Source organism: Pelodiscus sinensis, chromosome 9 (assembly GCF_049634645.1).
Source record: "Pelodiscus sinensis isolate JC-2024 chromosome 9, ASM4963464v1, whole genome shotgun sequence".
NCBI lineage: Eukaryota > Metazoa > Chordata > Testudines > Trionychidae > Pelodiscus > Pelodiscus sinensis.
This window is the reverse complement of record NC_134719.1, coordinates 29321123-29336418: the sequence shown is the minus strand read 5'-3', so window position 1 is coordinate 29336418 and position 15296 is coordinate 29321123. Positions and strand designations below refer to the sequence as shown.

Genomic DNA, 15296 nt, shown 5'->3' with positions numbered 1-15296 from the left:
TTTACATTTATTAATTAATATTATTCCCAAAACACTCTGAGAGGCAGGTAAACATTAATCCCATTTTAATGGTGGGGAACTGAGGAAGAGAATAGGTAAAATGCCTTGCTTGAGGTGACATAAGAAATCTGTGTCTGAGCTGAGAACTAACCCGATACTCTTGGGTTCAAAATGCAGCTCCCCACCCAGTAAGCCATATTTCCTTCCCAGAGACAGTAAAAATATAAAATGATAAAACTAGAGAAAATTTAGTGGTAATAATGACTGAAAATCTTACCAACATGAATAGATAGTTTAAAGAAACTTTCAGTGAAGAGTTTTTCTAACATTTGTTAGAAACTTTCAAAAAAGCCTCTTTTGAAAAAGAGCATCTAGGCTGCAAGCAGTTCTTTCGAAAAAGCAAGCCGCTTTTTCGAAAGAAAGCACCCAGGCAGTCTGGATGCTCTCTTTCGAAAAAGCCCTGTTTGCATTCAAGAACGCCTTGAGCACTTTCGAAAAAAGGCGTTCTTCCTCGTGAAATGAGGTTTTCCGCCGTCGAAAGAAAAGCCGCGTTCTTTCGATTTAATTTCGAAAGAACGTGGCTGTAGTCTAGATGCAGGTGAAGTTTTTTCGAAAAAAGGCTACTTTTTTCGAAAAAACCCTTGAGTCTGGACACAGCCATGGGGAAAATGCAACCAAATAAATTAATAGCCTATTTTTATAGGAAGAGCAATAGGAAATTTAGTGCTCACAAGTGTCCTCAGTTTTGTATTTCATTCAAAAGATAAGACTCCTAAGAAGCAATATTCTATGCTACAACATAGGCTCCATACTGACTTGGAAAGAAGAATGCCTATATCTGAATCACCAACACCCCCCTGTGCTTTCCCCAAGATCTTTTGTGCAAGTAGTGGTGAACCAGTTAACTCTATTTATAGTAATAGATCTGATGAGGTCTCTCACTGAAATGATATAGTGTACAGGTCAATGCCTACCAGTTTAATAGGCCATCCTCTTCTAGTTCTCTCTTTTTTGTCCTGCCCCACACGTTGCTACTTCCCACAAACTATTCAGTTGTTCTCCTTTTCCTTCCTAATAGATAATTCCTGTCAGCAAGTGATCAGTGCAGTAAAACTGCTAAGAATTTATCATCTCATAGTTCTTCATTTTTACTTTGTTTCTCACACATGAAGTTAAATGGAAAAAAAGGTGTCAGTATGCTGCACTGATGCACATTGGCTTAATTATATGAAGCCTCATATTTAAGATTATTTTATATTATTTCTTTTCTCCAAAGATTAATTTTGGAGCATTCCCCATAAACGGAGAAAAATGTATCTCATCTCTACTGTCCTTTTAACACTATTTCATTGCAGTCTATCAGGAATATTGGAATACCACTGATTGAATGACAAACTGATTCTCTTTAATGTCTGCATGGGACATCTTTCCCATTTATGAGTCCATTGCTTGTATATCTTCTCTCTCACTTTTCTTCTTGGAATTGTCTCCCTGTTCCAAATTTCTAATTGGTTTCCTATTCCAGATATGAGATTATCATTTCTTTGCCACAGTTGGAGCTATAATGCCTCAGTACAATAAAAGACTCGTCTTTAACTGGTTTAAATCTTAGAGCATTTATTTTTCCTTCTTGAGGGAGTTGGGACACATTTTCACATACTCTCATACTGAGGGCAAGTCTACACTACAATTACTGTGGTGGTTGTACACTGATTAAACTGACATAAGATATGGATCCTGGTCATGTGCCAGCTGAGGCACACTGCATATAAAGAAGACTGCAGGAAGTTTTCTGAAAGGCAACGACAGTCGATGTAAGCAATGCAGTGCCCACACTAACACCATGTTGACTTAACTTTGTTGACTTAAGGGCTACACCTCTCACAGAGGTGGAGTTATTAAGTCTTTGTGGTGCATGAATTTCATCAGTAGGAGCTACATTTTAGTGTAGATATTTACAGAGCTGGAGGGAAGTAAGCTGTCTTACCAGATCTGCGAGAGAGACAGAACTTGAACAATGGGGCTTCTTACATCTCGGCTGGGCTCTGGGTTAACTAGATTGGGCTATGGTTTTTCTGTGATAACCTACGGATTCGGATTCTCATTGCTGTGTTGATAAATAAACCCCACTGTTTTGACAACACTGAGTGATATTGCCAATGTTTAGTGAGGCTCATGAGTCCCTGAAGAGTGCCCAAGTCTCTACCAGAAGTCTCTCTCAGCTGGATTTGCTGAGCACAATTCATTATATGAAATAAAAGTACTGGAGCCCCAGAAGTTCAGTCTAAAGGAGGCCATGAGCTGCATGGCCTACTCTGTCCAGGAAGAGAGAGACCTTTTTCATGTTTGGCACACTGAAGGGGTGCCTCCTAGAGACTATTCAAAGCTTGGGGTATCATAAATCCTGTGGATCTGTGACAAATAATTATTGGATTACTTCAGTGTTTTCTTTTAACCAGGAAAACATAAAATATGGGATGTGGGAATCCAACAATCTCTTTTTTTAAACTTTAAAGACAGCAATATTCTAGAGATTGAAAAATAATGCACTTTATTATTGCATTAAGAATGTCCATGGATACAAAAGTACATGATATGGACATTTCTAATGATCTATCTAAATGGATCAACCTCTAATAAATCAGTTCATTGTATATCTACTCAGCAGACAATCAGGGTATAGGAACAGCACCTCAGAGACAATGATACAAAGATTTTTTTTTTAAAGAAAAGACTCCTTTTGTATACCTTTCCAGAAACTATCTTTTCATAAATCTGAATTGGTTGATCTGCAAAGAATGGAGGATATCCAGCAGCCATTTCATAGATTAACACTCCTAATGCCCACCAGTCCACTGCTTTGTTGTAACCCTGAGATATAAGAGGGAAAATATTACTGTTGTTATAATAGTTCATAAGATTTAACAGTTCCTATGCACTTATAAATACAAAATATATAGTATTAGTATAAAACATTAAAACACAGAATCATTCAAAATGAATGGGCTACCTCCTGATTTACAATTTGTAGTAGACTTAAAACACAAATGGATGATGCAGTATAAGATTTAGTTCACTGTTCAGGTTTTAAAATTCTTGCACAGATTCCTGTGCTTGAGCAGAGCCTATGTGAAACTAATGGGACTCTACACAAATATAACAACCTACCCAATCAGAAGAAAGCATAGATAACAACCACACAGCAACCTTCCCACAGAAATGAAATAATGGGGCCCAGGTCTTTATTTGAAAGCAACCTCATCATATGAAACTTAGCTTCACAGTCAATTAAAAGACATTTCATTCAGTACAATCATGCTGCTAGTAAAGTACACACTGTTTCATTCTTCATACCATTTCAGTATCTTAAAACTAATTAAGTTAAAATGAAATCTCTCAAAGCTTTTAATAGGAACCAGTTAAAAGTATTTAGTTATGTAACTGCTTCTGATTCATCTATTAACTGACCTAAACTTACATTTATTTGAAACGGTTAAAAAAAAAAAGCTGTTTACTCTGAAAATATATGTAGTGGGGGAATGGTCCCACTATTGTGGGGAACTTTCCTGGCTTCTATACCACCCGAGTGAAATGGACCAGCGAAAGGATCTGAGTCCCCGCTCCCACTTCCTTTACCCCATGGCTTCCCTGATCCTGAGGGCTCCCCCTCCACTCTCCTGAGTAGCAGAGCCCTCGAAACCCCAACAAGGCTGGGCCCAGGTCTCCTGGGGCTTAATCCCCGACCCTGTAGTCACTAGGGGCAGGAGTTAGGGTGTCCCCACTCCAAGGTGCTCTCTTTACACTGCAGGCCCTCTTGGCCCAGTGATCACTTCCTAAGGGTCAAAGCAAATACAATTTATTAAACATCAACTGATTAAAGAGAAAAGAATAAGAAAAAATGAGAATGGTTAAATAAGAACACACAGCCCTGCTCTGTAGCACAGGGACATCAAAACAGCAGCCTGCAGAGTGTAAGGACAGTCCACAGTCTCTTCCTTAGAAGCCCTGGATGTGCTGCAGGGGGCGAGGGGGGGGGGGGGGCTGCGGGCTGGACACGCTTGCTCTGGCAGTGACCACATAGCCTCAAGCTCTAAGTGGCCAGACCCCTCTCCCAGTCCAGAGCCTCTCCCCACACTTTGCAGGTCCCAGCTGCTCACCACATCCAGCTGCAGGCTGTGCTGCTTGGGCCAGTCTCTAGCTCCTTGCATTGCTTCTCTGTTCCTTTTGGCTCTCTGAGCACTGCCAGTCTGCTGCTCAATACAGGGTCTGCGCTCCTTGGACTGTGTGTGTCTGGCTCTGCTGCTGCAAAAACTGCCCCTCAACACAGCTTGTACTCCTCTTAGCAGCCTCTCAGCTCTCTCCTTGCTCAGAGAGACCCTGAACAATCCCAGCTCACAGGGAGGACGGGTCCTGGTTGCTTTTCTCACTGGCCTGTCCAACTTGTCAATCAGGCTGAGCTGGAGTGTTGGCTGCTTTCCATTGTCTCTGGGGTCTGTCAGTCTCATGGACCCTTCCCCTTTTGATACTGGGAGCTGGCAAGCCAAAAAACTCCCACAGAGTTTAAGTAAGGGGCTAACAGTCCCCTTACATATACATTACTATTACTTAAATTAAAAATACATTTGCAAACAGTACACTTAACTATATGCTTTTTTTCTGAGATCTTACCAGGACCTGAGCTCAAGCTTCAATATCTTCCCTGAAAAAATTAATATCAATATGATGAAGTGAAGTGAGAGGGGAAGGAATGCAGCTTCTTCTTGTGCTGCTTTACATGTTAAGTTTATTAAGATAAAATGGCTAGGTACTATTATTAACATCAAAAGTTGCAGGAGAACCATTTCAGCACTAAGGCCTTGGAAAGTTACAATTATTTTCAATTAATTTTACGGACAATAGATAAAATGTTTGTGTAATAAGGAGGCATATGTTCAACAGGGGTAATGATACTTGCCTTCCTTTGTAAAGCACCTTGAAAACTATTGATGAAAAATTTTACATAAAAGCCAAGTATTAATTATAATAATTCCTTCTCCATTCAGATACTTTTGTTAAATTAAATATTACATTTGACTTTTTTATTGTTATTTAAAAAGACTTTTAAAAAAAGATTTAATGCACAATACTTACAGGTTGAAATACTCCCCGAGTGGGGTGATTCCCAAATTCCTACTGTTTATCCAGTATGCAGGTCTGGTTATTTTCTGGAATTGTTTACTAGTTCATTAAAACAAGAAAATATACCAGAGCAGGCAAAACTGGCATACTTATGAAAAACGGTAATGTGAGAAAATACTTAATAATAATAATTTGATTTCTGCCTCCCAAAAAGTTACTTGCAAACGTGAGAATAGAATTTTCCAAGGCTACGTTAAGAGTGTGTTATATGAGATAATTTGGAATATTTTTAATAATCTCTAACATATTTGATTGCATTTTGTGTACTTTACTAAGTACTGGCAGTTCATGGACTGATTTTCACAAGTGCCTAGCTACCGCAGCTGACTCAGATGTTCATCATTAAATAAGGAATTCTAAACTGGATAAAATATTAGGCTTGAACAACAAGACAGTGCTTGTTCTTAAGCAATATTATATATATTGAAATACCTTGCTGAGAATTATTTCAGGAGCCAAGTATTCTGGAGTTCCACATAATGTCCAAGTTCTTCCTTTTACTCTTTTTGCAAACCCAAAGTCTGTGACCTGTAGTACAAAGGAAAGTACTTAAAATTAGTCACAAATGTAATTTAAAAAAATCAATTTGAAGAATGCTTTCAAAAGTGTTTTCATCAACATAAGCAGTACACCATATTGAATAATACATACATTTCATACATAAGCAGTACACCATATTGAATAATACATAAGACTTCATCTTTGTTTAACCAGTTGTTCTGATCCTCTAATTCAGACAAAACTTATGAAAAAAATTATTTTAAAAAAAAAGGAAAGACATGGCAGGTACTCCACCCTTACTACAAGCTACAGCATTAAAAATGCAAAGCAATGAGAGCTAACGCATGGAGTATTAATCTTACAGTTGAGCTATATTTGTATTAAAAGTCCCTTATTGATATTTCAGTTTTTTAATTAAATATAGCTAAAATGTTGAAAAATGTGATTATTGATAATGGATCACCAATCCTATTCAATTTATTCATAAATGATCTAGAGAAAGGGGCAAGCAGTGAGGTAGTAAAGTTTGCGGATGATACTAAACTGTTCAAGATAGTCAAGACAGAAGCAGACTGTGAAGAACTTCAAAAAGATCTCACAAAACTGAGTGAGTGGGCAACAAAATGGCAAATGAAGTTTAATGTGGATAAGTGTAAAGTAATGCATGTTGGAAAAAATAACCCCAACTATACATATAGTATGATGGGGGATAATGTGGCTACGACAAATCAGGAAAGAGATCTTGGAGTTATCATGGATAGTTCTCTGAAAACGTCCACACACTGTGCTGCGGCAGTCAAAAAGGCAAATAGAATGTTAGGAATTATTACGAAAGGGATAGAAAATAAGACACAGAATATCTTACTGCCCCTGTATAGAACTATGGTATGCCCATATCTTGAGTACTGTGTACAGATGTGGTCTCCTCACCTCAAAAAAAGATATGTTGGCCTTGGAAAGGGCTCAGAAAAGGGCAGCTAAAATGATCAGGAGTTTGGAACAGGTCCTATATGAAGAGAGGCAAAAGAGACTGGGACTTTCCAGTTTGGAAAAGAAGAGACTGAGGGGGGATATGATAGAGGTATATAAAATCATGAGTGGCGTGGAGAGGATGAATAAAGAAAAGTCATTCATTAGTTCCCATAATATAAAGACTAGAGGACACCAAATGAAATTAATGGGTAGCAGGTTTAAAACTAATAAGCGAAAGTTCTTCTTCACACAGCGCATAGTCAACCTGTGGAGCTCCTTGCGAGAGGAGGCTGTGAAGGATAGAATTATAGCAGAGTTTAAAGAGAAGCTAGATAAATTCACGGAGGTTAGGTCCATAAAAGGCTATTAGCCAGGGGGTAGGAATGGTGTCCCTGGCCTCTGTTTTGTCAGAGGCTGGAGATGGATGGCACGAGACAAATCGCTTGGTCATTGTCTTCGGTCCACCCCCTCCAGGGCACCTGCCACTGGCCACTGTCGGCAGACAGGCTACTAGGTTAGATGGACCTTTGGTCTGACCCAGTACGGCTGTTCTTATGTCACAACTTCTGTAGATTCTATGAATAACTGGACAACTGGATCAGAAAAAAAAGTTGGTCAAGAAATCAGTAACTCCTTGAAAATCTGTGAGATTTTTATGGTGCAACTGAATAAGGATTATACGTATTATTTTGACACCATCAGTGTAATATTACATAATAGAATAAAGGAGGTCTTTTCAGAATATAGTAATTTCTGATATAATTTCTGTATATGTAATGTGTCTGATATAATGTGACATTTTCTCAGACGGTATGTACTATTCAATACAAACTCCTTTACATGCAAAGAGATGCAAAATAGAAGAGGAATGTTTCCATAGCTCCACTACAAAAGGATTATTTTATGTGAAAGAAAATTAGAAGTTTCACCCAGATAAACATCTCACTCTCTGCGGTTATGTCTAGACTACATCTCTGTCGCCAGAGGGATGTAAATTAGACATACCGAAATTGCTAATGAAGCAGGGATTTAAATCTCCCATGCTTCATTAGCATAAAAATGGCAGACGCTTTTTGTCGCCACGGAGCTTTGGCAACAAAAAGTGTCATTTTAGCCGTGGATCTATCACTCACTAAAGCCTTTGACGACAGATCCTGTGTACCTCAGTTTACGAGGCATAAGGGATCTGTCGCCAAAGGCTTTTGTGAACAATAGAACTGTGGCTAGACTGTCGCTTTTCATCGCCAAAGCTCCATGGCAACAAAAAGCAGCGGCCATTTTTATGCTAATGAAGCACAGGAAATTTAAATCCCCACTTCATTAGCAATTTCAGTATGTCTAATTTACATCCCTCTGGTGACAGAGGGATGTAGTCTAGGCATAACCTGTGTTAGCATTTATTCCGCCAAAAAACAGAAAACAAAACAAAAAAAACCAAACCCTGATCTTCCAGTCTCAAACAAACATTTACAATGATCCCAAAGCCACCCATTCACTACAAGACAAATACATATTATTTTTTGCAAAGACAGATAGCTCTTACAAAGATTTTACTGGAAATAGCCCAATCATCAAGACTGATCTTTTTCTTTTCCATTTCCTATTCCATTTATACTTTCAAGCTGAGTAGAAAAATTATTGAGGTTACTTGTTTTAGAATATTCACACTTATAATCAAACTTATCAAGAGAGAATTTTTATTTGCAGTTATGCTGTATGAAGGAATGCACAGTTAGCACTCTTATGGCACATGCAGAAGGTGCCTTATGGGAGTTTTCTGAAGCTTCTAGAACTTGATATTTAAGTTCAACAACTGTTCTTGTCTGACATTGAAATATTTACATTGGCATGAACCTTTTACCCTTTCTTAGTTTGTGGGTTAGCCAATATTTGGGTTTTGTAGGTTTTTTTGTTATGAGAAGAAATTGAAGACAGTGTATTTACAAATAAGATACAGTGTTGTTTCCTTGAGCACAACAGGAATCAAACAACAGGAGGCAACTTATTTGCTCACAATTCCAAGCCTCTCCCTAATCAGAACTTTGCCCCAAAAGCTCTCTTTTGGTTCTCTCTCAAGGCCAAGTCATCAGTGCTTTACATATTGCCTGTTCTGGATCTCGGCTTGCTTTCCAGTTGGACTGTTTCTGGTTCACTGTTACAAACAGCTCCACCAAACAATGCCAATTCCCCTTCACTTTTATTCAGACCCAAATGAAAAACCTTTCAGACTGCTTAGCTCATATTCTACTCCAGCCTTCCCATGAGGGTCAGAGATGTGGGCAGTGACTTCTTATTGTTTCAGCCGCTACTAAACATAAAGGGCACTTAACATTTAGTCTGAATAGAAGATGGCTGTCACATTTACCAGCTTCAACTAGGTTTGTGATTGCCTGTAACTCAAAGACACTAGAACTACCTGCCCTCCAACACAACATAAAACTCCCAAATATATAAATGTTGAACTGCAGCATACCTGGATATATCCTTGTTGGTCAATTAAAAGATTTTCAGGCTTTAGATCTCGGTAGATGAGGTCTAGTGAATGGAGGTACTCAAATGTTAGCACTATCTGAGCTGCATAAAACCGTGCATGTGGCTCACTGCAATGAATTAAAACATTGTTATGCCTCTAACAACAACCTTATAATCTTACATCTCTAAACAATTTAAATATCAAGCAATTGTTTCCTCGTTATTTATATGACAGAAAAGAACAAATGCAACTAATAAGATTTCAGTATCCAAATAACCATACTCTCAAACCTCAAGGATTTATAAGATTAAAAATTGCTCATGGAATACAAGGGAATAATGTGCTCTTTAGAGCGAATCTTTTTGTTTATTTAATTTCTGCTTTGTTGTAAGATAATGTTTTCATTTCACTTGGACTTTGGACTGACTTTTAGAAACCCAAAACACTGTCAACATTAATGTATATGCCATACCAGGATTTTCTCTTGTACAGATTATGAAAGCCTACATTAACTAATTGCAAACTAATAAACTGTATTAGGAGACTTTTACTGTATAATTTGAGCTTGCTGAAAAGGGGAAAATTAAAAGGCACATACCCATGTAATTAAAACTCTAACAACAGTTTTAAGAAAAATACACACACTAGGAATTTCAGATTTTTATTTTTTAAGAATCTAATAAATATCTTACCTGAATCTTCCAATTCTTCTTAGATGTGAGAACATTTCACCACCAGGAACATACTCCATAATCATATATAAATTAGAATTGTCCTAAAAATCAAACAAAAAGATCCACATAATTTTTTTAAAATCAATATTCTGGAATCTGTCTAGAAAACAATTTTCCAAATAAAGCCCATTATACTTTTTACTAAAGAAATAAAATTTCATTACACATTGGCTATGACATGGTGGCATCAAACTAGAAGCTAATGTCAAGGCTTACTCAACTTCAGGCAAGGCTGCCAATAAGGGCTTTTTCCATGCTGTAATGTGGGTATCCAAAACACAATTAAACAGTTCTCTCTATATACAAAGCATTATCACCTGGATTTACTCTTCCAAAGGGAAACCCTTTTTTTTTTTTAAACACTCTCTGTGCTGCAGAACTCCTTAAGATTTAATTTTGATCCCCTCTGTTGCAGTTGACCTATTTTTGACCAGGTTTGGATGCGAAGGGGAGGTATAGACATTTTCCCTTTACTGTAGGCTCATACTGCAGACTTGTATTTTATGCAGAACTTTGAGTTTTGAGAGATATATTGGTCCTCTTTCATGTTAAAGAAGGTCTTCAGTATTGACCTTGTTCTGTTACTGATCACTGCAGATGTGATCTCATTCCTTTTGAGACAACTGTTGGAGCTTTTTAGTCTCCAGAAATAAAAATCCCAGCAATGGTATCTTTAGAGAAAGGAGAATTACTTACTCTCTAGTTTTCTTATTCTGAAAGTATCATTTTGCAGGAGTCTCACTCCCCCTAACTTCCCTGCACACTTAGTTTTTCCATTTTTTTCGGACACACCTCTTTACTTATGTAAATAATCATGAGTTGGTATGTTTCTTTTTCTGTGTTCTTCATCTTCCATTCTGTTGATGGACTTGACTATCATTCGATGGTAGCAACTGTACTTGACAAAAGTGAGATAGACAGAAAAGACTAAGCTTGTGCTCTACCCTGCTACCAGTGATCTGAAAGGTTTTAAACCTGTAAGCACTAGGAGAGTTCAATCGGTCTCATGATAAATAGTAAGACCCAAGAGTGAGAATCATGTACAATGCTTAGCTGGATATAGTTGGAATAAACTGACACAGCTCCATTGAAATCAATGAAATGACAAAGAAATCAACTAGTTGAGGATCTGGTCTGATATCTTTAGAGAAGTATAATCCCACAACCATTTAGAAAGAAAGAGCTGCTCCTCCAAGTGATCTCTAACATCTGTTTGGAAAATAGTACTATCCCACAGAGTGTACTTCAGTTCATGCAGTAGTCCAATGGTTAGTTTAATACCTATTTTGCTTCAGTCCTCTCTTTAAAAAGTTAATTGTGACGAGATGCTTCACACAATTAACATTAACAAGGGGGAAGGAACATGAGCTATAATAGGAAAAGGACAAATTAAATAATATTTACACAAATTAGATATATTCAAGGTAGCAGAGCCTGAATAAATTCACCCAATATACTTACAAAACTAACAAAATAAATGTCAGAATCATTAGTAATTATATACAAGAACTCATGGAGAATGGGTGAGGTCCCAGAGACCTTGACAAAGGCAAACATAGTACCTACCTATCTTTAAAAAGAGGAACAAAGAATTGGGATTTATAGGCCAGTTAACATAATGTCAATACTTGGAAATACAGTGGAACAATTTATTAAACAATCAATTTGTAAGCACAAAGAGGGCAATAAGTGATAAGCAATAGTCAGCATAGATTTGTAAAGAACAGTTCATGTCAACCAAACCTAATGTATTTCTTTGACAGGGATTCAAGCCTAATGGCTAGGAGGGAAGCTGTAGATGTAAGCATATTTATTGTACTACAACTTTTGAGGTTGTCCCACATTAGGGAAATGTAGTCTATAAGAAATAGCCATAAACTGAATGCATAAGTGATTGACAAACCATGTTCAAAAAATAGTTATCAATGGTTTACTGTCATGATGGGAAAACATATCTGGTGGGATCCAACAGGGGTCTCTCTAGGTCCAGAACTATTCAATATTTTCATTAATGACTTGGATAATAGAATTGGGAGTATGCTAATAAAATTTGTGGATGACAACATATGAATGGCCATACTGGATGAACCAAAGGTCCATCTAGTCCAGTATTCTGTCTTCTGACAGTGGCCAATGCTAGCTTACCCCAGATGGAATGAACAGAACAGGTAATCATCAAGTGATCCCTCCCTGACAAGCAGGGGCTAGGGACTCCATTCCTTTGCATCCTGGCTAACAGCCATTGATGGAACTATCGTCTATGAATTTATTTAGCTCTTTTTTGAACCCAGTTAAAATCCTGGCCTTCACAACATCCTCTGGCAAGGAGTTCCACAGCTTGATGACGCATTACATGAAGAGGAAACCAAGCTGGAAGGAGCTGAAAGCATTTTGGAGGCCAAGATTAGAATTAAAAAGGACTCTGATGAGATGAAATTAAATAAAGATGTAATAAGAGGAATATCATATATGAGAAACAGAAGAAAAAGCTCATGCTGTATTCAAAAGGTCATACTCCATCTCAACTGGAGTACTGTGTCCAGTTTTATACATGCTAAGATATATGTAGACAAACTGGAGAAACTAAAGGAGAGCAACAAACAAGATAAAAGGTTTAAAAAACCTGACCTATAAGAAAATATTAAAATTCTGGGTATGATTAGTCTTGAAAAAAGAAGACTGATTGGGGACATGCTGTCTTCATTTATGATAAGGGTAATCAAAGAAGACAGTAATCAACTACTCTCCCTGTCCATTGAAGGTAGGACTAGTAATGGGTTTTAATCTACAGCAATGGAGACTTAGGTTAGATAGTAGGAAAAGTTTTCTGAAAGTACAGGAATGGGTTACAAAGGGAGGTTATGGAATCTGTACCTTTGGAGGTTTTTAAGATCAGGTTATATATCCCCTTTTGGAGATGGTCTAGATTTAGTTGGCCCTAGGTCACTGCAGGAGGATGGACAATACGATCTCTCGAGATTTCTTCCAGCCTAACAATTTTGCAATTCTTTTACTCTCAGTAAGGCCCTGACTCCAGAAAACATGTGCAGACACTGTTTTCCTGCACCTAAAAACTTTTTCCAAATACAGCATTAAAGTAATTGATATTAGTTTGAAAAAGGACCCTGCTGGAAGCTGAAAATTTCTCAAGTTATTTTCCAGTCTCCTTTGCTCATCAATATATAGCAGCTGCACCCAAAAGTTTCAAGTAACAGAGCTTCTGAACAAACAGAAGTGCTATTCATTAACACAGGCTGCACAGAAGATATACTTTGGATTTGGAAAACTAGGATTATCAAATAAAGGGAATTTGGATAATTGGAATTATACTTAGTTTCACATAGGGTATCTGGCTAGTTTACCACAATATTTTAACATCAATTTTGAAAGTCTTTCTACTATATAGAGGGTATTAACAGGAGTATTCTCAAATCCCAAGATGATGATATGTAACTGACTCTTGGAAAGCTCATGCTTCCAAGCATACATTTCCCACTGACTACTACCCATTTATATACTCTTTTCAAACCCAAGTGGAACCTGTGGTTAAAACAGTTTAAAGAGAAGGTATTTAGAATGTCATCTAAGCAATGAAATTATAACAACTAGTTCTCTGATATTCTCTTCAGCTTCCATTTCTTGTACCTCTGCCTCATTGTAGAGTAAGCTACAGATGTTACAAAGGGCTTTCAAGCAAAAATGCATACCATGGATCTCTCTGATACTTTTTGTAGTGTAGACAAGGCCCAAGAATCAGTGTTTTATTGATGCACGTAATGCTGACCTAAAACCACGGTTGTAATTAAACTGATATTGCATACCCACATTACGCTCCTTGTGTTTGTGGAGCACATCCACTATAGCAGTGGTTCCCAAACTTTTTGGCATCATGCCCCCTTTTTGATTTTTGAGAAACACTCAACCTTCCCCCCTCCCCCAATAGCAGCAAAACTTGTTGAGAAAAGAAAAAAAAAAGGAACTGAGACAAAAAAGCAGCACAACTGGGGGGAGGTGCGGAGGACGAGGGGAGCTGAGTGTTTCTCGCTCCTTTTGGAATTTCTTCATGCCTCCCAGTTTGGGAACCCATGCACTATAGTATCTCTTGCAAGGATACACTAAGAAGTGCACTGTGGGTAGCTATTCCAGTGTGGAACTGGCCACAGGATGATTTGGGAAAGATTTGCAATACCCAATGGGGGTGAGAGCAGATGAAGTGTCACATGATGAAAGCTTCTCAATTCCATCATTCCACAGGCATCCTACTAGATTTCCAGTCATTTTTCAATCGCCCTAGTAACCTGCAACTGCATCATTTCTCTTAAATATCTAAGAAACTTTTGAAAACAACAGATTTTAACTCTGGTCTCAAGACACCAACATCAATACCTGCATTTAAATTTTTGTGTGTGGATATTATTAAAAAAAAAAAAAAAAAAAAAAGCATCAAAAGAGCATACAAAATCATTTTTGGAGTGCCAAGCTGTGACAAGACCATGTAAAGAGATAGATTTATCAAATGACAATTTCCAAGTTTCCCTCATGTGCATTAATAATTCTTAGGAGGAAGTGCTAGACCTTATCACAGCTGCATAAGTACTGTGTAAGTACAAAGGCTTAATAGAGTGAGCAAGAAAGTTATCTGTATGAATCTAACATTTTTTTCATGCACATTTTGAAGCAACTGCTTTTAAAATATTTACCTTAAAAGAATACTCCAGTCTCACAAGGAAAGGAAAGTTCACTGCTTGTAATATTCTCTTTTCATTCAGCGTGTGTTCTATTTGTTTCAGCTTGACAACCTACAAACAAACAATCTTTAAATTCTTTGGTCTAGAAAGCACATTCTAGGCTTTCCAAAAACATATTAAAACAGTTAAATTGAAATGCAAAACATGTAGTTACGCATGGATAAGTGAAATACTTTTACTACTGTATCACTAAGTGATATTTCAAATTTATTTCATGAAACTTTTAAGAGACTTTACAGTTCTGAAAATATTGTTACTTCCTGTCTTTAGCAATTGAAGGCCTTTATATATCCCTAAATTTGGAACATAGAGCCAATGGGACAAACTTCATACGTCCTTGATAATGGACCTAGTTGACCTACTTGGCAGTCACCTGCAATATGGATGTACAGAGTTAACCGGTTACTTGGTAAACACCACCCTTACTGGGTGATGCTTACCAGGTCACTGGTTAACCAGTGGCCCAGGTGGGCTGAAGCAGCCCCTCACCCATGGTGCAGTGCAGCAGGCCTGGTCTGACCAAAGCAGCCCACAGCATGGTACGCCCAGCTGGGCTGGAGCAGCCTCCTGCCCTTTGGATCCTGGTTAACCGGTTAAACATAATGTTTAACTGGTTAATTTTTTAAAATGGATTTTATATCCCTAACACACAGCAGTGACAGGGTAGCACATATACATAGCCATTCAATG

General features: G+C 37.7%; 1 protein-coding gene across 4 annotated transcripts in view; it reads right to left on the bottom strand.

The window, feature by feature from the left end:
• The window catches only part of PRKACB (protein kinase cAMP-activated catalytic subunit beta), a 128527-nt gene that overhangs the window by 12798 nt on the left and 100433 nt on the right, over positions 1-15296 (bottom strand). For all 4 annotated transcript variants that reach the window (XM_075936350.1, XM_006120295.4, XM_006120294.4 and 1 more), the window contains 5 exons: positions 14559-14657; positions 9817-9899; positions 9125-9251; positions 5611-5706; positions 2749-2871 (listed from right to left, as the gene is read on the bottom strand). In XM_075936350.1, coding sequence (XP_075792465.1) covers positions 2749-2871; positions 5611-5706; positions 9125-9251; positions 9817-9899; positions 14559-14657 — 528 coding nt within the window. The remainder of the gene's footprint in view (positions 1-2748; positions 2872-5610; positions 5707-9124; positions 9252-9816; positions 9900-14558; positions 14658-15296) is intronic.